Source organism: Ahaetulla prasina, chromosome 15 (genome assembly GCF_028640845.1).
Source record: "Ahaetulla prasina isolate Xishuangbanna chromosome 15, ASM2864084v1, whole genome shotgun sequence".
Taxonomy (NCBI): Eukaryota; Metazoa; Chordata; class Lepidosauria; order Squamata; family Colubridae; genus Ahaetulla; species Ahaetulla prasina.
Window position 1 is genome coordinate 18,349,113 of NC_080553.1, and position 25,057 is coordinate 18,374,169.

A 25,057-nucleotide genomic window follows, 5' to 3' on the forward strand; every position below is an offset into this window, starting at 1 on the left:
GGGCTGTTTGACTTTATTTCATTGCAAGCAGAAGAGAGACAGAGGGGAAGGCAGAGCGGGCAAGGGGAGGGCTTGGCAGTGCCCAGTTAGGTCAAAAAACAGGATCACCGTCACCCCTGGCGCCTGCTAGAACCCCGGACCATCCTCAAGGCCAATTCTCCCCTTGGCCAAGCTTCTTGCAACCTTCAAAGCAGGCAGAAATCTCCCCCCACCCCAAGTGCTGAGTCCGGAGCGCCTGATGGAAGGCGGGTGGGGTGGGGGTGGGAATCTCCATCTGAGGCCCCTCTGATGCTCTCTTTCTGGCCCAAGAATGTCGGCTATTTCCTCTTTTAATCCCAGGAGAGAAAGACAGTTTCACAACAACGTTTTGCTCCCCGCTTCCAGTCTAGCCACAAGACACTGAAAAGTCAACCTGCCAAAGGGAGGGTTGGAGAACCTTTTGGGGGACTGTTGAGGAAACGGGATAAGAAGAAGGGAGGCGGGGGGGGGGTTCTAGTTGCCGAAGGAAGATGGCAAGCATCCCAAGAGAGCTTAAAACAAAAACCAGTATGGCGAGGTAGGACGAGACAGGTTTAGCTGACCCTTCCCCAAATAATGCAGTAGGTCAAAGAGGAAGTATGCAAATCCCGTAATTTTGAGGAGTGGTTTGGGCGTAATCCAAGACTGGAGGAACCATTCCCAAGAAAGACACAAGATTTTATGAGCTGCATATTAAGCAAGAACTGTCTTTTTTTGGCCTGGGGAGACCCCCCCCTTCCATTTTTATGCCAACAAGACTTTTGCTATTTCAGAAACGTTGCCTGGAGAATTCAGGGTGAGAAAACCACCAGTCTTCATCCACACAAGCTGTATCATTTCTTTTTAATGGAACATACATCTACAATGGAGAAAAATACACTTGGACTCATTGTAGGCTTAAAGGGGGGGGCGGTACAGTGAAGGCATTTTATTGAATTTGGGCCATTTCTTTGGAAATCCTTGGCCATGTCAACCAATTAAACTGCTGCCTGGGGGATTCTGGGATTTGAAGTGCAAACACCTTAAAGCTTGAGAAACACAGTCCTAGGTGTTTGGGCATCTGGTTTCTGCCATGCCTGGGCTTTTGCCACACGTGGGCTGGGTTGGAACATCTGGAAAGTGAAGAAGGGCTGTAAAGATGTTTATTTTGCATTTTGATCAACACTGAGTCCTTCCTCGTTGTTTTAAGGTTTAGGAAGCCCTAGAAACGTGATTCCGCACACATGCCAGAGGTGGCACGCAAAACCCTCTCTGGGGGCACTCGCGCCATTGCCAGCTGCTCTTCTGGTTTATGGCACATGCACGCCAGCCAGCTGGACTTTGCGGGCGCTGGAAAACAACCTGAAAATGGCCCGAAAAATGGCCAAAAAACAGACCATTTTTGGGGCTTTCTTGAGCCATTTTCCAGGCTGTTTTGGGGACCGTTTTCTGGGCTCTTTCTGAGCCTTTTTTTGGGCTGTTTTCTGGCTGTTTTGGGGCCAAAAATACCCCCAAAATGGCCTGAAAACAGCCCCCAAAACAGGCATGCACCCTGGCCAGCTGGTCTCCAGTTTGGGCACTCGGTGCCGAAAAGGTTCGCCAATCACTGCCCTAGAAAAAGATGCTGAAAGGTTCACAAAACCCTTTTCATGCTAAATCCAGTTGGGGAGCTCCAGATTTTGTCTTTTACAGCCCCGTTATAGTCTCTCTTTCAAAAATGGCTTTGAAAGTATAGGACTGTGGAGACACTAGCCGGAGAGGGTCAACCTACTAAACCCTACCCCAGATAATTCCTCAAAACTATAATAAATGTCTCGGTCAGCTAAATTTATAGATGCTTTTAGTAGGATTACAAGGGTCAGCCTGGGAGAACCCTAGTGGGAGAGAAAGTCATAAATATCAGCAGAACCTTTGCAAAGAGGCTGGGAAAAACCAAGGAGGGTTTTTTTTGTTGTTGTTGTTGTTGCAAATATGTTCTCCTGGCACCCAGCTTCTTCAAGGCTTGTCGCAAACCAGGTTAATCTCGCTTGCTTCAGCTGTAAAGCTTACTGAAATTTTTTTTTCTAGTTGGTGCGGAAAAATTAGAACCTGGGAATCTGAAATCCAATGTCCCTCATCAAAGTATAAAAACATTTTTTTTAAAAAAAATGACCAAAAGTCTTCCCTCCACCCCACCCCATAACTGAGTTTTAAAAAGCCCAGAAAACATTTTCAATGTGTTTGAATCAGGGGTGGGTTTCTACCAGTATCCCCCGGTTCGGATGAATCAGTAGTGGCGGTGGTGGGAGGCTCCGCCCACCCACCCGATGTCATCACGGATGCTGGTGCGCTGACAGTTCTGAAGGTAAGTGGAACCCGCTACTGGTGAATGCTGAAAAATATGAGGCCTCCCTCCTCTGAAGATTAACCAAATCTTGACAAGTGAAGAACTTCAGGATTGAACATAGATTAAAAAGTCCACCTTTGTTGGGCTTCTTTCACTCATGAAAGTCCTCCCCTCCATACAGAAGTCTGAGTAAGAAGAATAGTTATCAGAAATGTCATCAGAGTCATCCCAAGGTTGGTTGGGTTGAGCAATCAGATCTCCTAAAGCATCTGGAGAACTTGGAGTTAAGGATTCTCAGAAACCAGATTAAAAAAAAAAAAAAAACTTGGACTGAGTGGTGGATCCATTGTCTATTGTTATCATTGCTTGGCTGGAAATTGTACTTAAAAATCTGAATTCAGGTTGACCATTCTGAAACTATATACGGCCATGAGTTCAGCCTTCAGAGCTGAGAGTAACAAAAGTAAATGAATTCATGACTGATATAAGGGACAGCTAAACAGAGTTGAGCCAAGTTTTGCTTTAAAAGAAGGACAGGTATGAAATGACGTGAAGTTTGCCCAAAGACGATCTCATCAGCAGTGGAGGGTGGGGGGAAAGAAAGGTCTGGATGACTTCATGATTGATCAAAAAGTTGGCCAATCATCTCTGCACACAACCTTGGTCCAGAATTGATATAAATAGAGTTAGATGCTCACCCAAAGGGCCCACCTCAAAAATTATGTATGTATGTAGATGTATGTGCAGATATGTTCTCCCTGAAAGTGGGAAAGTCCTGGAGGACGATACTAAGATGGCTCCTCCAGAAGAATCCTGGAATCACGTTGAAGTCTTTGTTTTCTTCAACCGGTCTTCTAAAATAAGTTCTATCTTACCTGCTCAATGAAATCTGGCTGAGTAGCTACATTATGACATTGCGGTCACTCAGCTTCCCTCTCCCCCCAGATGGGTTGAGCGACTCTCATCACCTCCCTGAGCAGGTTGGCAGGGGATGATGGAAGTCATGGTCTTCCACACCTGGAGGGCGGAAGGCTTGGGCAAGTCTGAAGAAAAAATCACAATAATGTAGAACTTTCAGGTGTTTCAGGAGGGTGGGAAGGTGGCTAACTTGTCTTCTTTACAGGTAAGGTAAAGATCTGCTGCCCTCTGATAAACAGATCCCTTTAGATTTCATATTATAAGGTGTCCCCCCCCCCCAGTGATGGGAACTGACCCCGTTCAGTTTTTAGATTCTTCTGTGGGGTCGAGAGTCAGTGGAGCGCTGAGCTCTTCCTTCTGGTCCTTCTGACCTTCTGAGACAGGCATGGCAGATTTCTCAGTGGGTGGGGCTTCCTTGGACTCCCCAGGTGGAGATGGATGGGTCTCCACCACAGATGGGATCTCTTCTTCTTTGGCCTCGGCATCCGCCAAATTGTTTGTGGCTGATGTCTCTGGAGGCAGCTCAGCCTCATTTGGTGATTTTTCTTCTTCTTCTTCTTCTTCGTCTTCTTCTTTGGAGCTGCCTTCCTCCACATCTTCTGTTTTTTGGGGGCCTTTCTCTTTTCCTTCAACCGGTGGGTCTTCCATGGGGCCACTTTTCCCATTCACCATGACGACCTTGGTTGGAGACCTCAGGTTCTGGGCAGCCGCTAAGATGTCAGCCTGCAACTGTTTGGTGGAATCTACCGGCTCCTCTTGGCTGTCATCTGATGGCTTCTCAGGAACTTCGCTGAAGGCCTTGGCTCCCCCTGCCTTGTCGTTCTGATCCACGTACTTCTTTTTGGGAAAAGAGGACGGGTAATAGGCGGAGGCCTTGTGCTTCTGCTGGGTGATGACAGCCGCACACACGATGGAAAGGAAGATGAGGAGAAGGGAGCCCAGCACCACGATCAAGAGCATGTACGTCTGGAAGAAGTTCACAATGCCATCCAGGATGTTGAACGAGTGCAAAGTTCCATTGACCGAATCGACCACAAGGCTCCCTGAGGTGGGACTCGCACTCAGAGTCGCCCTGGCAGAAGTCGGGTCGGAGGGAGCCCCCTCGCTGTCTCCACTCCCCTCGCCCTCTTCCAGGACCAGGTTCTGAATTGATCTTGAGGCGCAAAAGGGCAACATCAAGAGAAGAAGCAGGCAGAGGTCTTGCATGGCCTCCATGGCAAGGCTCAAAGGACCACACAGATTTCTGAGGGGGGGAAAAAACAACACAAGGGATCTGTTATTTTTCAGAGGGCTTTGAATCAAAGAAACCTTTTTTTGGGGGAAGGATTTCTCCTTTCCACACCGAAAATAAATTCAGAGCTAAAACAAACCAATCCGAAGAATTGCGCTCATGCACAGAAATCAAATATTTGGGCCCCTCAATCTATTCCCAGTCTTCCCCAACACCAAATGCCCATTTTACATGGTTCTTGTATAAAATCTACGAGCCTCCACCAACTGTCATAGTTTATCTTGTTTTTACTTGATTTCTAATGCTTGTCCGTTTGTTTGTTTGCAATTCTGGTTTGGGATGATAACATCTGTCCGTTCATTTGGGGGTGTCTCTGCAATGGGTGGGGGGGGCAATTAAGATATTCTGGTCTGTCCGAATTCAGAACAGCCATGCTCTTCTGTTCAGAGAAGGAGGCGGAGAAGGCCTGGACTGCAAAAAAGGACTTTCCACTTGGGAATCCGGCCATCGCTCTGTGCCCAGAGTCGGTTTGCAGCCTCGCTTGCTCCCCATCATTCTTGGGACGGTGGTGTTTAAGTATCCCGATTTGGCCTGAGCGGAGCACAGCTGGCAGCGGGAGACATTCCTGAGCTTGGAGCCTCTCAACGGAAACGGCGGCTGGCCGGCCGGGCTGAGCGATGCGAGACAGCTCAAGAACGCCAGGGCTCTCCCTGCTGCGTGAGGTTTACTTTAGGCCCTGTTAACCTATCCGGTAGATCTAAACAAAGAAAGTTCAAGAAATGTCTCCATTCCTTCTCCTTCTCTCTCTCTCCCTCCCTCTTTCTCTCCTCTCTCTCACCCTTCTTTTCTCTCTCTCTCTCTCTCCCACTCTCCCTCCCTTTCTTTCTTTCGCTCTCTCTCTCTTTCTCACTCTCCCTTTTCTCTCTCTCTCTCCCACTCTCCCTCCCTTTCTTTCTTTCTCTCTCTCCCTTTCTCTTTCTTACTCACTCTCTCTTTTCTCTCTCTCTCTCTCCCCCATTCTCCCTCCCTCTTTCTTTCTCTCTCTCTCCCTTCTTTTCTCTCTCTCTCTTCCTCTGTCTATCTCTCTTTCTCTCCCTCTCTCAGGACACACATCCTGGTCTTAATTTGGAAACTCAAAAGACTTGAGAAGTCCAGCCTAGTTCAGGGAGAGGCATAGGGATGTCCTTCTGCACATGGTCAGGCGCTAACTCTTCCTTTGAGACTGCCCAGGCTTCAAGACTTTTTCCAAATTCCAGATGTTTTGCTAAAAGCAGGCAAACTGAAAGCCAACCCTTTCTTGGCCAGCTGAGGGCAATACATGCAACCCCGCCCCCCCTTTGCCCAGCCTGGAGTCTTCCTGCAGCCCCCAGAGTAGGTGGTCTGGCCATCTGGATGCCTGGGGGGCTGGAACAGCTGGAGGGTCCTGGACGGGCTGCCAGATGTGATCGGTCCCACTTCTCCCACTTTCCAGCAGTGGCTCGGCTTTTCAGCTCTCCTAAAACTTCAGCAGAGCAACATTGGGGATCGTGCCAAATCGGAGGAGACCAAGAGTGCCTAGACGGGGATTCGCCAGGCCAGGCCAGCCCCCCACATCCTCCCCTCCCCCCCGCCAGGAGCTACCAAGTAGGATTCTTCTGCAGTCCGTGCCCCAAATTTTGCCTGATCTCCATCCTCTGCGCTTGATTGGATTTTCTTAATGAAGGATGCTGAGATAACACCCTTCATCTGCCAACTTCCTCCTTTTCTTTCCTGCCTCTCTCCCACTCCCAAAGGGGCATCCAAATTTTTGGGGTGGGGGTGGGGACGTCTCCGGGCCTTCTTCTTCTGTGATTGGAGAGGCAGCTCTCTGGCTCCCCAAACTAACTTTTTGCTCTGTCCGGCATCCCAAATCCGCTGCGTTCCCAAGATGAAAAGCTGCAGGTTAAGGGGGGGGGCCTGCCTTGCGCCCCCTTCTCCCCTGAGCAGCTCAGACACCACTGTTTTCCATTTCTGGTAGTCACAGGTAGACTGTTGCTGAGGGTGCAGGCTCTGCTCAGCTGTCTAAAACTTGATGTAAACGTCAAATTTAAGAGTGCCCCAATAAAAATTCAACTTTTTTATCCCCCTGCTGTAGCATCTGGGAAGAAGCGGTCCTCCATTCCTCAGTCCTCATTCCTGGGAATGCCTCCAACCCCCCTGGCTTTGCTAAGACTCAATACGTCAGCGTCCCTCCCTCTTTCCTTCCCCAAAAGCATAACATATTCTCTAAACCCACTTTAGCTTTCTGTAATCTGAGATCTCTCGACTCTCCTTGGCAGGAACAAATTATCAAATGGCAATTAAATCAACCGTCCAGACTTTGCTTGGGATCCCAGCCCCTCCACCACCACCACCCGTCAGTCCTCCCCCCCAAGAGCCAGCTGCAGACTCTGGACCACAACAGGGGGTATTTAATTCTACTTTAGTTCAGGGGCGGGGGGGGGGGGCTTCTGTACTTTCCAGCCCCCTGGGCCCCCCAGGAACACGTCCAGCTAATCTGTACTTGGACTCACTGAGTCAAAAACACAAAAGATAGATGGATAGATAGATAGATAGAGAAAGAGAGAGAGAGAGATGACAGAAGGAGTTATGAATGTGCAATTTGAAAAGACAGGCAAATCCTTTCAAATTTACTTCTTGTTAATATTTTAAAGTTAGCAAAGTCAGAGAAAAGATGCAGCCACCCAAAAAAGCAGCCATAAAGGCTATGGATAGAGAGTGGTTCTGTGTGTGTGTGTGTCTTCTCTCTTTCCTGCCCCCAGGCTCCAACTGCAAAAGAGGAGGCAACCACAGGGCCTGGTTGTGAGTCAAATAGAAGCGCTTTGCACACGTGCAGGAGAAAGGAAATCCCAAGAGACCCCCGCATGGAAGTCTTGTCAGTTCGGGGAAGGGATGGAAAGAGAAGAGAACTGAAGTATGAGTGTCAGGGCTTGGAAACCACCACCACCACCGAGACCTCCCCTCAAAAGCGTGCCTACCCCAACCCAAGCCTTGCAGCTTCGGGGGGGGGGCATTGGGTGCCCGTCTTGCAGCTCTCAAGGGCTGGGCACACAGTGGCAAGAGTGGGCAGCGAAAGGACTGCAGGCCCCCTTTTGCAGTTGTCGGTCTGCAGGGAGGCTCCTTTGGCCTCTGGAGTCTATGGGACAGCAGCATCCCTTGAACTGCCCCACCTTCTCGCTCCTTCACAGTGGCAACCCTCCAAATGGGGGGGGGAATTCTGCTGACTGGCACTTTCTGCACACCTGGAATTAAAACAGGGGCAGAGGCGGGCTCTTGCCACCCTTGCAGAGGTATCAGAAAGTGCCACGGGGTGCCTGGCAGGGCAGGAGGGGTGGCAGGATCCCCTCAGGAGTCCCCATTGCCAGGGAGAACGGCAGAGAGACCCCCAACGGAGGGGAGTCAGCTGCCCCCCCCCCAGCAGGAGAAGCCCCTGGCAGGAACTCACCCGGGCAAGAGGAGGTGTCAAGGCGGCTGGGAAGTTTCTCTCCTTGAGTTGGGGCGCCTGGCTGGGCTCTCGGCTCTGCTCTGCTCTGCTCTCGGCAGCGTCCTGGGCAGCTCTGAGCCAGGCCAGCTTGTTTGCATTAAATCTGGTTTCATGTGGGAATGGGAGGGTAGGAAGAGGGAAGGGCAGGACAGCCCCAAACAGCTCCCCTCTCCGTCCCTTCCCTCCTCTTTTCTTCTGGAGGCAGAGCCCCCCCCCTTCCTCGCTGGGAGGGACTGTGCAAGGCACAACTGGGGAGGGGGGGGAGAGATTCATTTTCCTGCACATCTTCCCAAAGGCAGAGCTGGCATCGCAGGAGTGGCCCGCCAAAATTTTTTCCTTTTCTCTCTTTCTTTTTCTTTCTTTCTTTCTTTCTTTCTTTCTTTCTTTCTTTCTTTCTTTCTTTCTTTTCTTCCTTCCTTCCTTCCTTCTTTCTTTCTCTCTCTCTCTTTCTTTTCTTCCTTCCTTCCTTCTTTCTCTTTCTTTCTTTCTTTCCTTCCTTCCTTCCTTCCTTCCTTCCTCCCTCCTTTCTTTCCTTTCTTCCTTTCTTTTCTTCCTCTCCTTTTCCTTCCTTCTTCCTTTCCTTCCTTCCTTTTCATACCCAGGGCAGTTTTGGACAAGCCATCTGGGGGGAAAAGAAATGCTGGTTTGTTCTAACTTGGAGCCTCATATTTCTGCCTCTTGGTTCGTGTCTCTGCTTAGGCACTGCTCCCTAACCTAACCAGCCTTCAAACGTAAATGAAAACGTTGGTGAAAAATTGCTTTCGAGGCAGGAACGAGATGCAAAGAAAGATAAGGCTCCAAGCAGCTACTTTCTAAGTCCATAGCAAGTTCTTCCGAATTATTTGCCCCAGGAGAACAAGGGGGCCTCTGAGCACGTACCAAGTTCCTTCTCATCCTCAAACAGCCTGTTTGGTTTCCTTGAGGAGAGATTGCTGGAGGAGGCAGAGTTTGGCATCGTGCTAAGCTCACGTGTGGTTTGGTTCTGGTTTAGCATGTCGCAGGAACATGATTGTGAATGAGGCCTGTTGTGGTTTATTCCACAATCCCTGGGCAAATTGGATAATTTAATTCAATTAGATGCCAGCAAATGAAATGAGGGTGCTACGTTTCTAGTCAATACAATGGAGGAATGTCAAATTATACAGCGAATCCCTCCTGTTCTTCGCCTCTTCCAGAGTCTGTAATGGGAGGTTCTGTTGCAGACACACACACACACACACACACACACACACACACACACACACACACACGGTGGTTTGTGATTAAGGCTTCTCCAGAGAACTATAGTTTTATTCCAGTCAAGCCTGCAAATGAAATTTGAGACCTTCCTTTGCTCTGAGTTTCTTAAGGACCTCGGGAGAACGCAGGGAGGAGGCTGAGGGAAAGAGGGCAAGGAAGAGTTAAGTTCTTAAAAAAGTGATTTTTCCCTCTAAAATGCCTTATCAGGATCGTAAATATGTCGCTGTCACATCCCGGGGAGTTCTCGCTGGAGCGAGTGCAGAAAGAATTCCAAGACACGAGAAAGCAAAATCAAATGAAGCCAAGACTGGGAAAATATTTGCAAAGGTTGCTGTCTTTTGGGTTTTCCTGGCTTTTTTTCCCTCCCAAAAAAGGATGTGGCGGTTGAGCAAACGCAGCTTCTTGACGCAGCTGCAGACAGAACGGGAACCCAGCTTAAGGCAGTGATTCAGAGAAGGAGAATCTCAGGTTGTGGGAACCAGACGGAGGGCACGGATCAGGGGTGAAATCCAGCAGGTCCTGACAGGTTCTGGAGAACCGGTAGCAGAAATTTTGAGTGGTTCGGAGAACCGGCAGATACCACCTCTGGCTGGCCCCAGAGTGGGGTGGGAATGGAGATTTTTCAGTATCCTTCCCCTGGAGGGAATTCTGGGAGTTGAAGTCCAGACAGCTTAAAATCGACTGGGGAATTCTGGGAGTTGAAGCCAAGACAGTTGAAAGTCCACTGGGGAATTCTGGGAGTTGAAGTCCTGGCAGCTGAAAGTCGACTGGGGAATTCTGGGAGTTGAAGTCCAGAGAGCTGAAAGTCCACTGGGGAATTCTGGGAGTTGAAGTCCAGACAACTTAAAGTTACCACGGTTGAGAAACACTGAACTAAGGCCTTATCTCTCTTCGAAAGCCATTTTGGCAGTGGCTTCTAGCATGCGGAGGTGGGTTGGCAAAGCGGCCGGCTGGATGGCTTGCCACCCCACACGAGGGTACCTCCCAGGCTAAAAGGATGCTGCCTGTGGCTTGGTGAGCCCCAGGGTCACCATAGTCCTCTGCCACTCTCTAATTTAGTTCCAGCGAAGAGACCATCCCGGGTGCAACCCTATGGAGACGCTCAAACACAGCCCTAACCAGCAATTTAGCTAAATTCTCTGGCCAGGCTCTGCTTGTAATTTGGGCTGGGTTTTTTTTTTTTATTTATTTCTCCTCTCCCTCCCTCCCTCTGGATTCCCCCCACCACCTCTTCCAGCTGAGTCAGCAGCTCCACACCCAGAGATCGCCAACTGCTAACTGGCTGCAAAGGCCGTCTTCGTTGCGTAGAGTTTTGCACACCCAAAGGAAATTATTTGGCTCTAAAGAGTCTGCTGGAGGCATCACCCAGTGGTGGGATTCAGCCGGTTTGCACCTATTCGGGAGAACCGGTTGTAAACTTTCTAAGCAGTTCGGAGAACCGGTTGTTGGAAGAAATCTTATTTTGTTTTTTTCCCACTTTCCAGGGCTAATCCTGTAAGGAAGGCAGGAAGGAAACATTCTGGTGTTGGTTCTAGCCTAATATTTATTGCCCTGCTTACAGAAACTGCCTCTCTGGTTAACCCTTATTACATTGTAACAGCAAAGGCGAATCGCCCATCGACATGAGTGACATTGAGTTGGCCACACCCACACGATCACATGACCACCGAGCCACGCCTACCCAGCTGGTCATTAGGGCAGAGAACTGGTTGTTAAATTATTTGAATCCCACCACTGGCATCACCCCATGGCTTGCAAGGACTGAGCCTGTTTTGACTCACAAACTTTTGTTTAGCATCCGTTTGACATCACAACAGCACTGACACAAGCGACTTACAAGCAGTCCTCGCACTTACGATCTTTGCCGCATTTCCCCACTGTCACATGATCAAAATGGGAGCACTTGCAACCGGCCCCCGTTTGCGATGGCTGCAGCCTCCATCCCAGGGTCGCCTGATCGTCCTTGGCAATCTTCTTCTCCACCTTATCAGAAGAATCATTTGGGGTTCCAACTCGAGCGGGGACTGCGCAAGAATAAATAAAAGTGAGATTCAGACAGCAATGGGGAAAAAAGAAATATTTATTCCTAAAATCTGCAGAGAAGTGGGGTACAGCAGCAGATTTTTATAGGGGGAGCTTGAAGTGTCTACTGGTTGATTGCTGAGTGACACTTGAGGGGCCTCTGTGTGTGTGTGTGTGTGTGTGTGTGTGTGTGTGCACACGTGCGCATACATAGATTGCAGTTCCTCTGGGAGACCTAACTTAATTAACTCTGATTGTGTTTGCAAACCTGGGTAACTTATTTGGGGGTTTGAGGAAGTTTGCTAATTTTAGTTGATTAACTCAGTTTCAGCTTGCCTGTCAATTATCTAGTGCGAGACACTCATTACATTTTTTAAATATAATTTTTATTTTATTTTATACGCAAACAAGCATTTAATACATCGGTCATTTTTTTCCATGTGACACCTCGGTGTTTTCTCCTTGGCTTCATATTTTTTGTTGTTTCTTCTGTCTTCATTTTCATTTAATCTGTTACAATTTTTTTCCACAAGTACAATATTCTAATTATACCATTTTCTTACATACTGTAACTATCAGTTTGCTTGTCTATATCTTTTTTCTAAGCAATGGTAAAATTGATCCCATATCTTAAAATATTTTGAATCCTCTCTTTCTTTAATCATCAAAGTTAATCTGTTCATTTCTGCACAATCTAAAATTTTTCTAATGATTTCTCCTTCCAGGGGTATTTTCTCTGCTTTTCAATTTTGCGCAAAAACAATTCTTGCTGCTGTAATTACATGTGCTCACAACCTTTTCCGACTCACAAAAAATTTATTTAAAAAGGGAACAGCTGCGGCTCACAAAGACTTTTTAGTAAAATTGCTGAGTTGGAAAAGGCCGCTGCCAGGCTCCTGGTGTTTTGCCCCCACAGATTAAGCCAGCTCTCCTCCCACAAGGACTAGAAGCATGTTTTGAAACCAGATGCTGATATTAGAAGGAAGCTAGATTCAATGTCTGTCTTTCTGAAAGACTGGAGCGAAGGGCTCTCCCCAACCCAGGATTGCTTTGAGGATTTCTGATCCTGCAGGACACCCTGTCTTCTCCTGGGTCTCTCTCTCTCTCTCTCCACTCTGTGGATGGAAGCCAGGAGACAAACTGTTGAGTCTACAGCGTTTAATCTCGACCGTCTTCTCTTGGGTTATCTGCGGCTTTGGCTTGGACCAGAAAAATCAAGGCTGTTTGGCTTTGCTAGCCCGAAGCAAGGAGGACGAGAAGGAAGGGGAAAAAAAGAGAGAGGGGGGGAAGTATCTTTCCACAATAGCTGGTGGGGTACCAAATAAGGCAGCTCTAAGAGCACAGACACCTTTTATGAGATCTGCATCTGCTGATCCAGAAGATCTTAGAACAGTGTCGGCGAACCTACAGCACGCGTGCCAGAAGTGGCATGCAAAACCATCCTGCGGCTCCTATTCCGCATTCCTGTGATCATACGGGCACTGGTCATCTGGCCATTGTGCTTGCGGGAGCGGCAGAACCCAGAAGAGTAGCATTCTGGTAGACATGCGCAGGCCGGCACCCGACCTTCTGGGTTGACATTGCAGGGCTGAATGAGCAAGGGAGCCCAGGACCCGGAAAATGCCTTGGTAAGGCCACACTTGGAATATTGCATCCAGTTTTGGTCGCCACGATGTAAAAAAGATGTGGAGACTCTAGAAAGAGTGCAGAGAAGAGCAACAAAGATGATTAGGGGACTGGAGGCTAAAACATATGAAGAACGGTTGCAGGAACTGGGTATGTCTAGTTTAATGAAAAGAAGGACTAGGGGAGACATGATAGCAGTGTTCCAATATCTCAGGGGCTGCCACAAAGAAGAGGGAGTCGGGCTGTTCTCCAAAGCACCTGAGGGTAGAACAAGAAGCAATGGGTGGAAACTGATCAAAGAAAGAAGCAACTTAGAACTAAGGAGAAATTTCCTGACAGTTAGAACAATTAATAAGTGGAACGACTTGCCTGCAGAAGTTGTGAATGCTCCAACACTGGAAATTTTTAAGAAAATGTTGGATAACCATCTGACTGAGATGGTGTAGGGTTTCCTGCCTGGGCAGGGGGTTGGACTAGAAGACCTCCAAGGTCCCTTCCAACTCTGTTGTTATGTTATGTTACGTTATGTTAAAGAATGATTGGCAGCAGAAGCACTGGTACTTTTGCAGATCCACTCCTTCCAAGGGAGCCTTCTTTGGAGGGCATCAGGAGGAGCGCCAAGGACTAAAGGAAGCCACACAGGTAGGGTCAGAATGCTAATGGACTAATTTAGAAGCTTCTGCTCAATCTGTGGGGGATGGACTTTTCCTCCACTTCGATCGCTTCTGTTTCCCGTTTCTCTTCTTTAATCTTTTGCATCCAAGGCGCTTTTGTTGGCCCCAGCTAGCTCTGCCAAGGGAAGTGCCCCACTCAGATAAATGCCTGGAAAATGATGCCCATTTTTGCTGTGCCTCAGGGAAGAAAATGCAGAATGCCAAGGTAAAGCAAACACTTCCTTTTAAATAATGGATGTCGCCCCACCTGGGCCCTTTTCCCAAGCTCTCCTCTGCCCCATTGGCAGTCCACAAAAAGGGGCAACGGCTTGTAGATGCTCCAGAGGGAAGGGGGAGGCCCAGGATCCATACGGCCTCTTTACAAAGCCGACTCTGTGCCAGCACTAATGGGGGTTGAGGCTGCAGCACATCTGGTTTGAATTGCAGAGCAGGGATAAATCAACAGCAGGAAAGGAAGGAGGAGACAGGAGCTGCCAAGGAAAGATGGGACAAGGAGCACAGCGGCATCCTTGGCTCTTCAAGACAAAGCAGAGGCTCGCCTCCCAACTGCAACGGCAGTCAGTATTTGGGGCAAAGAGAGCTGGCTGGCAGGCAGGCAGAGAGAGGCTGTTGATGGGCTATCCCTGATAGGCGGGTGGGTGGGAGCAATAGTGGATCAAATTCCGGTGATTTATGATGGGTAGATTCCCCCCATGCCAACTTTGCTTGAGCTGAGAATAACACCTGAAGGCAATTCCTACACCTTTCGGTCCTACATATGACCAGCTCCCCATCACATTCAGCTCATTGTCCAAGGTGCATCTAATCAGATGCACAATTGATATGTTTTGTGTGCCTCCACATCTATAGGTGTCTGGCTCTGTGTTTAAAATATATTAACATCTGCAAATATCAATAAGTAGGATATAAATAGAGAGATTGAAATACCAGGTCTAAAGTGATGCTGGAGGCTTGGCTGCGTGTCCGATGGGATTCCTGGTTTGGGGCGCCCTCCGGTGGCCACAAGGAGAGTTGCTCTTGACTGTATTGTTGGTCCAAGGCTTTGCGTGTTCTTCAAATGCTTCTCCCAAAATGTTAGTACTCGAGGGTGTGTCACAACCGCGAGGAGCGTTTTCAGGCTGGGAAGCCACAGGAGGGCTATGATGTAAAATCTGAGCAATCCATCTGGGAACATTTCAGTGCTTACAAAAGTAAGGTGATCAACTTTTTGATGAGAAGGAGGACACAAAAAATATCGTAAACAAAAGAAACATTTTATTCATTGCAACAATAATACAGAATGCACTATAATATGATAAACACACAACAAAAAACATTTGTAACAATAACATTTTATATTGTAATTATGCTTACATGCCTTTTAATTACTTAAATGAGTACTTTTCCATTGAATAAACTTGTACATAAAATTATACATATTTGGAAATGATTAGATAATGAATTAATAAAACATGAATTATTGTGCTCACCTGTGTATGATCGAATATTCACTGAGAAAGAAGTGAGTCTAATGCATCCATCCATGTGTGCCGTATTGTGTTTCGGTAAGAAGTAAACAAAGCCACTCTCTCAAAACAATTCTCCTGTGCGGAGCACATGCATCTCATAATCACATCTCGCCACACTGTACTGAGCCTTCATGAATCGTCATGTCAAATACAAATATGTCATATCACACGCAATGGATCGGATCGACATCGATCAAATACAGAGATTTACAGATTAGTCTTTACAGATTAGGGTGTGGCTCAGGCTGTAAGAAGCCTGTTATTAAACACAGCTGCCTGCAATTACTGCAGGTTCTAGTCCCACCAGGCCCAAGGTTGACTCAGCCTTCCATCCTTTATAAGGTAGGTAAAATGAGGACCCAGATTGTTGGGGGGGCAATAAGTTGACTTTGTATATAAATATACAAATAGAATGAGACTATTGCCTTACACAATGTAAGCCGCCCTGAGTCTTCGGAGAAGGGCGGGATATAAATGTAAAAAAATAAATAAAATAAATAAATAAAATAAATATCAAAAAGGAGGACATGAAGGAGGACAGTTTTTGAGAGAGGACAGAACTTACCAAAGAAGGACTGTCCTCCCTAAAGGGTCACCTTATACAAAAGGTATTTTACCTTGTCCTTAAAAAAAATGTTCTTCCAGTGAATATTAAAAAAAAATCCAGAAGTGGATGAGATACATGGCGTTTCTATTAAATGTGCAAGGGAAGGGTTATGCCCAGAACATAGACAAGCCAAAGATGAGAATTGCACAATAAAAGATTTGTCTGTAAACACCCCTGAACATTTCACAATGCAAGCTGAAAACCTTCCAATCTCTGATGCTACAGCAGGAAAAAAAACGTTTTCATTATAACCTTCGGAGGTCGGTCCGTAGAGATGAATATTTCAGTTTTGCAGGATTCTAATCGAAACCAACAACTCATCAGGAGCCAAAAATCCTTTTCTTCATCAAATCTAATCCAGGATTTTAAAAGCTGGTCAAAAAGGGTGGCTTCAAGAAAGCCTAAAAGGCAGGAAGCATTATCGATTTAATAAATATTAAGGCCAAGATCTGGATGGCCAGGAAAAAGTCTTGCAAGGCAGAAAGCTACAGAAAGAGGAGAGGAATACAGACAGTTCATGACTGTCTTACAAGCATAATTGAGCCCAAAATTTATGCGTCTGAGTGAGAAATTTGTTAAGCGGGTTTTGCCCCGTTTTACGACGTTTCTTGCCACATTTGTTCAGTGGATCACTGCAGTTGTTAAGTTAGTAACACAGTTGTTAAGTGAATTCGGCTTTCCCCATTGACTTTGCTGGTCAGAAGATCAGATAAGGGGATCAGATGACCCCAGGACACGGCAACAGTTCCTTCCTTCCTTCCTTCCTTCCTTCCTTCCTTCCTTCCTTCCTTCCTTCCTTCCTTCCTTCCTTCCTTCCTTCCTTCCTCTCTCCCTCCCTTCCTTCCTGCTTGCCTGCCTGCCTGCCTGCCTTGCTTCCCTCCCTCCCTCTCTTCCTCCCTTCCTTCCTTCCTTCCTGCCTTCCTTGCTTTTCTTCCTCCCTCCTTCCCTCCCTCCCTCCTTTCCTTCCTTCCTTCCTTCCTTCCCTCCTTCCTTCCTCCCTCCCTCCCTTCCTTCCTGGGGGTGGGGGAAGGACTCTTTTGAAAGCTGCAGTCTTCTCTCTCCCTGAAAGCAGCCCAGCATCTGCCTCTCTGGGCATCTGGCAGAATTGAGACCCTGCCTTAACCGCAGCAGCAGAGATTCTTCCTGGGGGGGTTCTGCAAAGCCCGCTTCCGTCCCATCCCATCCGTTTGCATCAGAGGCAGGCCTGGCCCCGTGTGAGTCATCTCCAAGGGCCCAACGAGATCTCTTCCTCTCGGGCTGATGTTGCAAGATAACCAGCGGAAAAAACCTCTTGAAAAGGGAAGACACAGTACCTGCGAGCTTTCTTTAGAAAAGCTGCCCATCTCTAACGTTGTTTTGAACTCAGGGGCCTGCTGACGTCAATCCTCCCCCTCCCACACAGATGAGAAACTTCCAGAGAGGTTCCTCAGAGCCTGCAGGTTCAGGAGAAGTCTAGCTGAATATTAATTACTGAGATACATTCACGAGTAGCTTCCACACCTGCTCTGGAGCTTCTGGGAGGCAGTTGAATTACCCAACGGAATAACAGGTGGATAAATGTGTTCCCCTTTTCTGCAAGGAAGGGAAATTAATTCTGCCCATTTCCGTGCCGTTTTTCCCTCTGTTTTAGTGAGAAGTCCACAGGCAATCCACCTGCAATTTTGGCAATATTTCCCCCCAAAATCTTTTTCTGAATGTTCTCACTTAATTCATACCATTTTTACAAGTCATTTTCCTTTTTTTCTTCACCTACAGTGGTCTCCAGTGCGTATGTTTGATCATCGCTATTATCAAATTTAGGGACCAGCTGGTGAAAAATGAAGGAATTTTCTGCAAAACGAGTCCTTCTAAGTGCCAAAACAGAGTTTGTGGCTAGCAGGTGTTACCCATGATGAAGTCTGGGTGATGAGGAAGAGAAATCAAAACAGGGAAGCAGAAAGAGGGAACCAGGAGAAAACTGAGGGTGGGTGAGGAGGGGCCGAGCACTTTGTAGATACAAGGACCCAAAAAATAAATGGAGAGAAGAGCTTCTGTCTGTTTCAGGCCCTGCTGGTCAGGGGATGATGGAATCGGAGTCCATGGGGATGGGCTTTCCCTGTTAGCCTGAGTTGGTGTGGATAGACAAATACCTGAGGTAGGGTAAGATGGTTTCCTTGCAAATGGAGATACGAATGAAACAGCAATGGGGAAGCGGAGGGGAGGAGAAGAGAAGAGAAGAGAAGAGAAGAGAAGAGAAGAGAAGAGAAGAGAAGAGAAGAGAAGAGAAGAGAAGAGAAAAATTCCCTTTATGTTTTGCTGCAAAACTGGAAGAGAGAATAGAACGTTTAAAATTGAGGCGAGAGCAAAATCATAAGGAGCCCAGAATAGAGAAATGGGATTTTCCAGGTTCTGAACCTCCCCCAACAAGACCTCGGATGAGTCCAGAATACGATGTTTCTGCAACGGTCGATTGGTTCCAGGGATGCTACAACCACTGTTGCGTTTCAAAATGTTTAATTATTTTAAATGTGGATTACTTAACACCCCGACCCCTCCCCACCCTCCATTCAACCCAATCCATCTCAAAAACACTCTAGAAATCTTAGTTCCGTAATAAAATACAAAAAAAAAAAGCAGAAATGTTTAGGTCTGTTCTGAGATTTCACGCTTCAGTTATTGCTTTCTAGATATGATGGCTTCAAAAAAGGGAAATGCAAGACCTTCCAGCAGCTGAATAAGATCTTCACGGTCTGGGGGAGCGGGGAGGACCTAAGCCTTGCACTCCTGGGAGGAAACCAAGTAAAAATCTAACTAAAAAATAATTTACATATTTCAGAATGTCCCCTCTCTAATCTGATCTGCAGGGCTGCAGAAAAACATGGTGCTAAGTCTTGTTTTCAACAAGCCACAATAGTTCTCCAAGAAACGACAGTTTGCAGGACATAAATGTTGGGTTTCTACAGCTGGCAAACAAATGTATGAATCAGTGCAATAGGTCCACCCAGGTGAGAAGATAAGGATGTACCGCAGATATAGTCCTGGGTTCAGATGACGGTCTTGGAGAAGATCAAGAGGCTCCAAGGAGGTGCACCAAAGATGTCTAGAACACCCAACTATTAATGCTCTGGGAGGAAGCTGTTCAGAGTTAAATTGTCCGCCTCTGTCTCGGATGCTGTCTCCCCGAGAAGTTGTACCCGCTTCACTTTGGGCTGCCTCCTCCTCCTCCTCTCCTCTTCCTCCTCCTCCTCCTTTTCGGCAGACAGCAGGGATGAGATACAGACCATCTCTGTGTGGTTGGCTTGGCCCAGTCGGTAGGCTCTCTTCTGACGACACAGCATGATGGCCAGGACACCTGAGCACACAATGAAGATGGCGGCCACCAGAGCCAGGAGGAGGATGGCCAGCAAGCACTTTTCAATCAGGGGGCTGGTATCATCGGCAAGGGGAGACTTCCCTTGGGTGGTGGCTGAGGAACCCGATGTGGTAGGACTCAAGCTTTGTCTTGGGGACCTTGCAGAAAAAGCCAAGGATGTAGACACCATTTCATCCAGCCACTTCTGTGTTTTATGGGGCTCAGATGTGCCTTTTGCAAGGGGAGGTTTGGCCCTTGGATTTAGGCCTGGCCCACCTGAGTCCAAGGTATGCTTCTGGGCGGGTGTGGAAAACTCTGTGTCATCCACCAAAGTCTGAGAGGTAGACAAGATTTCATCCAGATGTTGTGGCGTTGCAGAAGCAGCTGCTATGAGAGGAAGTTTTATTTTGGACTTTGTGTCTGGTTTAGGTGAGTGTGGGATGTGGTTCTGGGTAGCTGTGGAAAACCCTGAATCATCGATCAGATCGTGAGAGGGCGCAGTAGACAGATCGTCCGAGAATGCCAAACTAGGTGTGACTTTTTTGAACGAAGGATGGAGGGTGTCTTTTTGTGTGGAGCCAGGTCCAGTAGTCTCAAAGTCTTGCTCCAAAGTCAGTGTGGAAAGAGGCGCCTGAGAGGGTTTGGAGGTGACGTCAACCAGCCATGGCCACGTTACAGTCATTTCCAGGGGAAGAGGCTTTGATTTCATCTTACTTGGGTTGGTTTGTGGCAGCAAGTTCTTTGGAGAACCTTTGAATGCAACTTTGGTCACAATCTCCTTGGGGAAGGAGGTGGTCTCTTCCTGGAGAGCCATCGAGAGGCGTGAAGCTGTTGGAAGGGCAGGAGGCTTTTTGGTCTGGTTCTTCATTGGATCCTGTCTTCCTTGATGGAGCAACTGAGAGAAGGACCCATTACTTTCCTCAGCTGCTGTTTTCCACTTCCAATCGTTCGTGTTGGCAGGAGTCACCATGTTCTTCGTGCTGATGCCATCTTGGATACTCTTGAAATCACCAGATAGGAGGACGCCTGAGAGAACCATGGGCCAGAAGATCCACTGGGAAGCCATTTTGCCTGATGCAAGTAGGAGAAAGTGAAAGACGCAGGTCATCAGGTGTCCACGCAAATAATCAGCCTCTATTTTTTCCTTCACAAAAACGTCTCCAGCATAGCTAAGACATCAGGGAAGAACGGGGCTCAACATCCAACGAATCTAGTGAAAACAGGATAGGAAAAGGTCTTTTTTTTTTATCGAAATGAGCCCTGATGAAAACTTAAAGGAGGTCAGGGAAGTGAGCACTTAGGTTCTACCTTCCCCCATATTTTAAGATCCTCATTTCCGAGAACAATTTTTCTTGCTTCATTTGGGTCAAGAGAGATGCTTACCAGAGTGAAAGATCAGTCATACCAATATTTACATTACCAAACCCCCGTGGAGATATTCTGTGGCAGTCTTGCACACAGATGACGGACAGAAACACGTAAGAAAGCCTGAACAGTCAGCTCAGAATCTCAACTTCAGGCCTTTCTGGAGGAGGACTGACTAAAAGTTTCCTATGAGTTTACCACAAGTTGCAGCCCAGCCTTGCAATCTTTTCAGAGATGCAGTTGTGCCCACTTAGGGTCCTTGAGTGGCTCAGACTGCTAAGACAGTCTGTTATTAACACAGCTGCTTGCAATTACTGCAGGTTCTAGTCCCACCAGGCCCAAGGTTGACTCAGCCTTCCATCCTTTATAAGGTAGGTAAAATGAGGACCCAGATTGTTGGGGGGGCAATAAGTTGACTTTGTATATAATATACAAATGGATGAAGACTATTGCTTGACATAGTGTAAGCCGCCCTGAGTCTTCGGAGAAGGGCGGGATACAAATGCAAATTAAAAAAACAAAAACTTGCTGATTTCCGTAATGCCCCACAGCACCCAAAAAAGTGAACAAGCGACTGCTACCCGTTGAGCAAATCTAGATCTTCCGAACTTTTAAGTTATATCTCAAAGCATCCATTTCTTGGCACAGAATGTACAAAGGAGCGGCACAGCACAAAGGGAGTGAAGTTTGCATGCTTATCTTCACGAAAGCAGAGAGCCCCAAAGCAACTTTCAACCAGCCTCATCCATCCCCGAGAATGAAGTTCTGAATCACACCTTCAGCATCCCAGTTTGCCTTCAGGAGCCTGAACCCTCAACCAGAACCTGAGGCTGCTTCTTCTCCACCACCACCACCACCATCATCCACCACTACAATGTCCTACTCTCAAGTGCCTCCCTTAGCGAGCCAGCTCAGCTACCACCCAAAGGAAACGTAGCCAGGAACGTAAACAACCACTTGGGTCAATTGCCGGAGAAGATGTCTGCCAGGGACAGAAGCCGCCCTTAGCACAGGGTCTTCTAGCAGCCTGGTTCTCCTAGCCAACGCAAAGAGAAAGAGAAGACGCCGGCCGAGAGAGATTCCCCTCTGGCCGAGCCTGGCTTACCTGCTACGAGAGAAAACAGGAACACTGTGTCGGGCCAGCATGAGAATGCGAAATCAGAAGAGACGTTTGGAAGACACATGATGCAGCTTCCTTTGTGGCGGAGAGGAGGGAGGCTGTGCGTATGGGTGGCAAAAGAAGAGCTGTGGTTATGAGGCTCTGCACCAGATCAGGGTTTAAGAGGGGAGGCCTTGCACTTACGATCAGCAAGGCGGTTCTGGGCTTGATTTCTCTTGCACTGAGAAGATGCAGGACCAGCTAAGGTCCGATGGGAAATATCTGGATGGTGACACATGTCTCTTCACAGACATGAAGAGAAGGCCTAAGGCCATCTGCCTGCAGGAGATCTCCAAGGGCCACCATCATGCAATGTCCAATTGGTCAGAATAAACCTGGAAGTTTCTGTATAGCGATGGGCCAGTCTGGATGTGGTGCACACTTAGTGTGTGAGGAGTGACATTAGGCTGGGTAAGACACAAAGGGTCTCAAGCAGGGGTGAAATCCAGCAGGTTCTCACAGGTTCTGGAGAACCGGTAGTGGAAATTTTGAGTAGTTCAGAGAACCGGTAGCAGAAATTTTGAGTAGTTTGGAGAACTGGCAAATACCACCTCTGGCTGGCCCCCGAGTGGGGTAGGAATGGAGATTTTGCAGTATCCTTCCACTGCCATGCCCACCAAGCCACACCACACCCACCAAGCTATGCCCACAGAACCAGTAGTAAAAAAAATTGGATTTCACCACTGGTCTCTCAGGATGAGGGGCAAAGCGGTGGGGAGACTCCAGAGCACTTGGATTTTGAAGTAGGGCAAGCATCAGATGTACACACAGAAGGGCTGTGAAATTGCCCGCAACTAATTCAGCCATGCCGGGCTTGCGAGCTGCTGCAGAATTCCTAAGTTTGGAGGGAGGAGCCTGCAGAGCTGAGATTTCTTGCCATGCCTGGGAGGAAGTGACACAAGATGTGTAATCCACCAAGTATCACTTCATAAAAAGGAGGTCCATGTGTGAATTTTTGCGTGACAAATTTCTTTTGTCTTGACAGGTGAGGCAGCCTCTAGAGATCGCTAGGTTCAAGGCCTTCCACTTCAAGGCTTGAGTCCCCCCGTTTTCCTGGAAAGTAGCCCACCAATCATCTGGTCTTGTTTCTATGCCTCTTCTGGAAGGCCAGAAGGAGGCAGAACTTCTGGGAGCCGAGTGAGATCTTCTTTCAAGAGGGTTTCCACAGCAGAGTTGTCTGTTATTTAGCCAAAATCCATCTTGTTCTTTTCTTCTGTCCTTTCCATATTCTCATCGTTGGATTGTGATTGCCCATATATTTGAACCAATATTTACTTCGTGTATATTCTCTATCAAATCTGATGACATCCATATCATATCTATCCTCAACCACGATAAATGTCTATTCGAATAAAAAGTATATTGTTTTTCTTTTAAATGTTTTTGTCACCAAATATCTTGAATACTCAATTCTTCTGACCTATACAAAAGGATTTTGGCACTATTCTCCTTGTTGTTGTTTTGCTAGTCTTTATTGTTTTATAATCCAGTTCCGCATCCATTACAGCATTAAAATCTCCCATTATGCAAATGTGTTCATAGTCCAATTCTAGAATTTTTCTATGTAATCTCTTATAAAAATCTTGTTTTTCATTTGGCGCGTATAACGCTATCAGGAGTATTTGCTTAGAATGTATTTTTATTTCCACCATCAGGACTCTACCTGCTCCATCTTCAAAAAGAAACTTGGGTTCTAATTTTTCTTTAATGTACAAAGCTATTCCTCTTTTGCTTTGATGTATTAGTGAAGTAAATAGAATTCCTAATTTTGAGTGTTCTAATAATTCTGTGTTGTTTTCTAATATGGACCTCTTGTAAAAATGTAATGTCCATCTTCAAAGAATTTGTTTAATGTTCTGTTCTTTTATCGCCACATTGTCCATTTACCTTTATTGATATGGCTTTTATTTCTTCTCCCATATTTTACTTGTTAGTAGTTTTTAATTTCATCGCCCTAGTTTCTTTGTTCCATTGGCTCTTTAGCCCTTGCTCTTTCTCTCAATGCTCTTTGTTCCTGTTCTTTTATTTTTTCTTCTTTATCTTTCAGCGTCCTTAAGGACAAATTTTGGATGGTGATCCAGACCTTGTGCAGGGTCTGGATTTCCTCCAGAGGAAGTGCTCCCCACTAAGTGAAAAATCACCTCCACCACCACCTTTCTCACCTGTGCGTCTTGCCAGTGGCCCTTGGCGCCTCAGATCTGGCTGCATCGCCTTGGGCAACAGCACCTGGACTTTCAGACTTCAGTGAACTTTTCCCCACAAGCCGTTGTCTCCACGTCCTCCAGGCCCAGGAAGTGGTGCAAGGAAGGGAGCTCCAACCAACTCAACCTGAAGCTGCGAGTTGGTTTCGTGCCGGGCAGGAGGCCAACAATAAACCCAGCTGACTCGATTTAAGCCATGTTGGTCTGACTTACTCAAAAGGATGATGGACACAGCATCATCCTCCGGAGACTTTGGAGTTGGAGTGGAGTCTTAAGAGGGTTTTTCTCAAGCTTGTCCTTCTGGAGATGCAGAGAAAGCTGATCTTGGCTCCTTTTGCCAAAACTGATGTCCTGATTTGAGGTCTCAGACTTTGGTCAAGTGGCAGGACGATGTCAACTCTTCGCTGTTGTGTAAGCCCACCCTGGAACTAGGTCTCTACCTGCCAACTCTGAGCACCTTTCGATGGCTTGAGTTAATATTGGGTTGGCGAACCAACCAGTCACCCCCGTGACTCCCAGTAGCCTCTTTCAGGGCCAGCTGGCTGCAGAAGTCAAGTAGGGTCAACCGGGCACCTTCGTGCAAGGAAATAAAATCACAGAGAACAGTTGGTTCACGGTGTGGGTTTGGTAATTCATTTTCTTTTAATGGTTTGAAATTGGAAGCAAGTATTTGGACATGACGCAATGGGGGTGGGGGGGAGTTCTTCTACCAGCACATCCCCTCGGGGACCCTGGCTGGCCACCTTCTAAGGGGCAAGAAGCTGCAGGCTCAGCGTCCCGTGAAATAAAACATCAATGGCACAGGAAGCTTCCCAGGGACTTCCATGCAGGCTGCTCTTGGGAAAGTGCAAATATCACACCAGGGAAACGAATACTGTTGAGGCAGAAGGAAGGAAGAAAACATGCCTGATTCTGAAAGATAAGGATCTCGCTTTTTCCATCTGCAATTGGGATGTGCAACTACAGCCCCTTTGCGACCGGTGGACTGGCTGGCTCAGGGACTCAGTCCACCGGTGGTAAAGGGGCCATAATTGCCCACTCCTGGTCTCCAACCTTCTGCTGTAAACACAAAACATGCCCAAAGGTGAAACTGACCCGATAGACATAACTGCTTCCTCCATCTTCTAGACTACAAGTCCCAGGATTCTGTGGTGTTGACTGGGAATCTTGGGAGCTGCAGTCCAGATGATGCCAAGTTGGAAAAACTTAATAGTTTGGCAGTGTAAATAACAGGGGAGGGGGGGATGCAAGTTGCCCCTTCCCTCTTTTGAAAACTCTTCACCCATCTCCAGCACAAGGGAACCAGGCTCCCCCAACTCAGAATTCACCCCTACCAACGTTCTCTTAACTT

At 47.4% G+C, this 25,057-nt stretch overlaps 2 protein-coding genes across 3 annotated transcripts; both read right to left on the reverse strand.

Moving 5' to 3' along the window:
* Window positions 1–846: 846 nt before the first annotated feature.
* Window positions 847–16,478, reverse strand: TMEM119 (transmembrane protein 119). Its single transcript, XM_058158684.1, has 4 exons — window positions 15,005–16,478; window positions 14,463–14,738; window positions 11,051–11,237; window positions 847–4,484 (listed from the first exon to the last, which is right to left on the reverse strand). Exons 1-4 carry the CDS (start codon window positions 15,057–15,059, stop codon window positions 3,542–3,544), a joined length of 1,461 nt encoding a protein of 486 aa, XP_058014667.1. The 5' UTR covers window positions 15,060–16,478; the 3' UTR covers window positions 847–3,541.
* A 193-nt stretch (window positions 16,479–16,671) lies between these two features.
* SELPLG (selectin P ligand) lies at window positions 16,672–24,175 on the reverse strand. Of its 2 annotated transcripts, none has more exons than XM_058158885.1 (2): window positions 21,452–24,175; window positions 16,672–20,052 (listed from the first exon to the last, which is right to left on the reverse strand). In XM_058158885.1, exons 1-2 carry the CDS (start codon window positions 21,528–21,530, stop codon window positions 18,746–18,748), a joined length of 1,386 nt encoding a protein of 461 aa, XP_058014868.1. In that variant the 5' UTR covers window positions 21,531–24,175; the 3' UTR covers window positions 16,672–18,745. The 2 variants fall into 2 exon arrangements, with proteins under 2 accessions (XP_058014868.1, XP_058014869.1); XM_058158886.1 differs by having other exon boundaries at window positions 16,672–20,191.
* Between the last annotated feature and the right edge of the window lie 882 nt (window positions 24,176–25,057).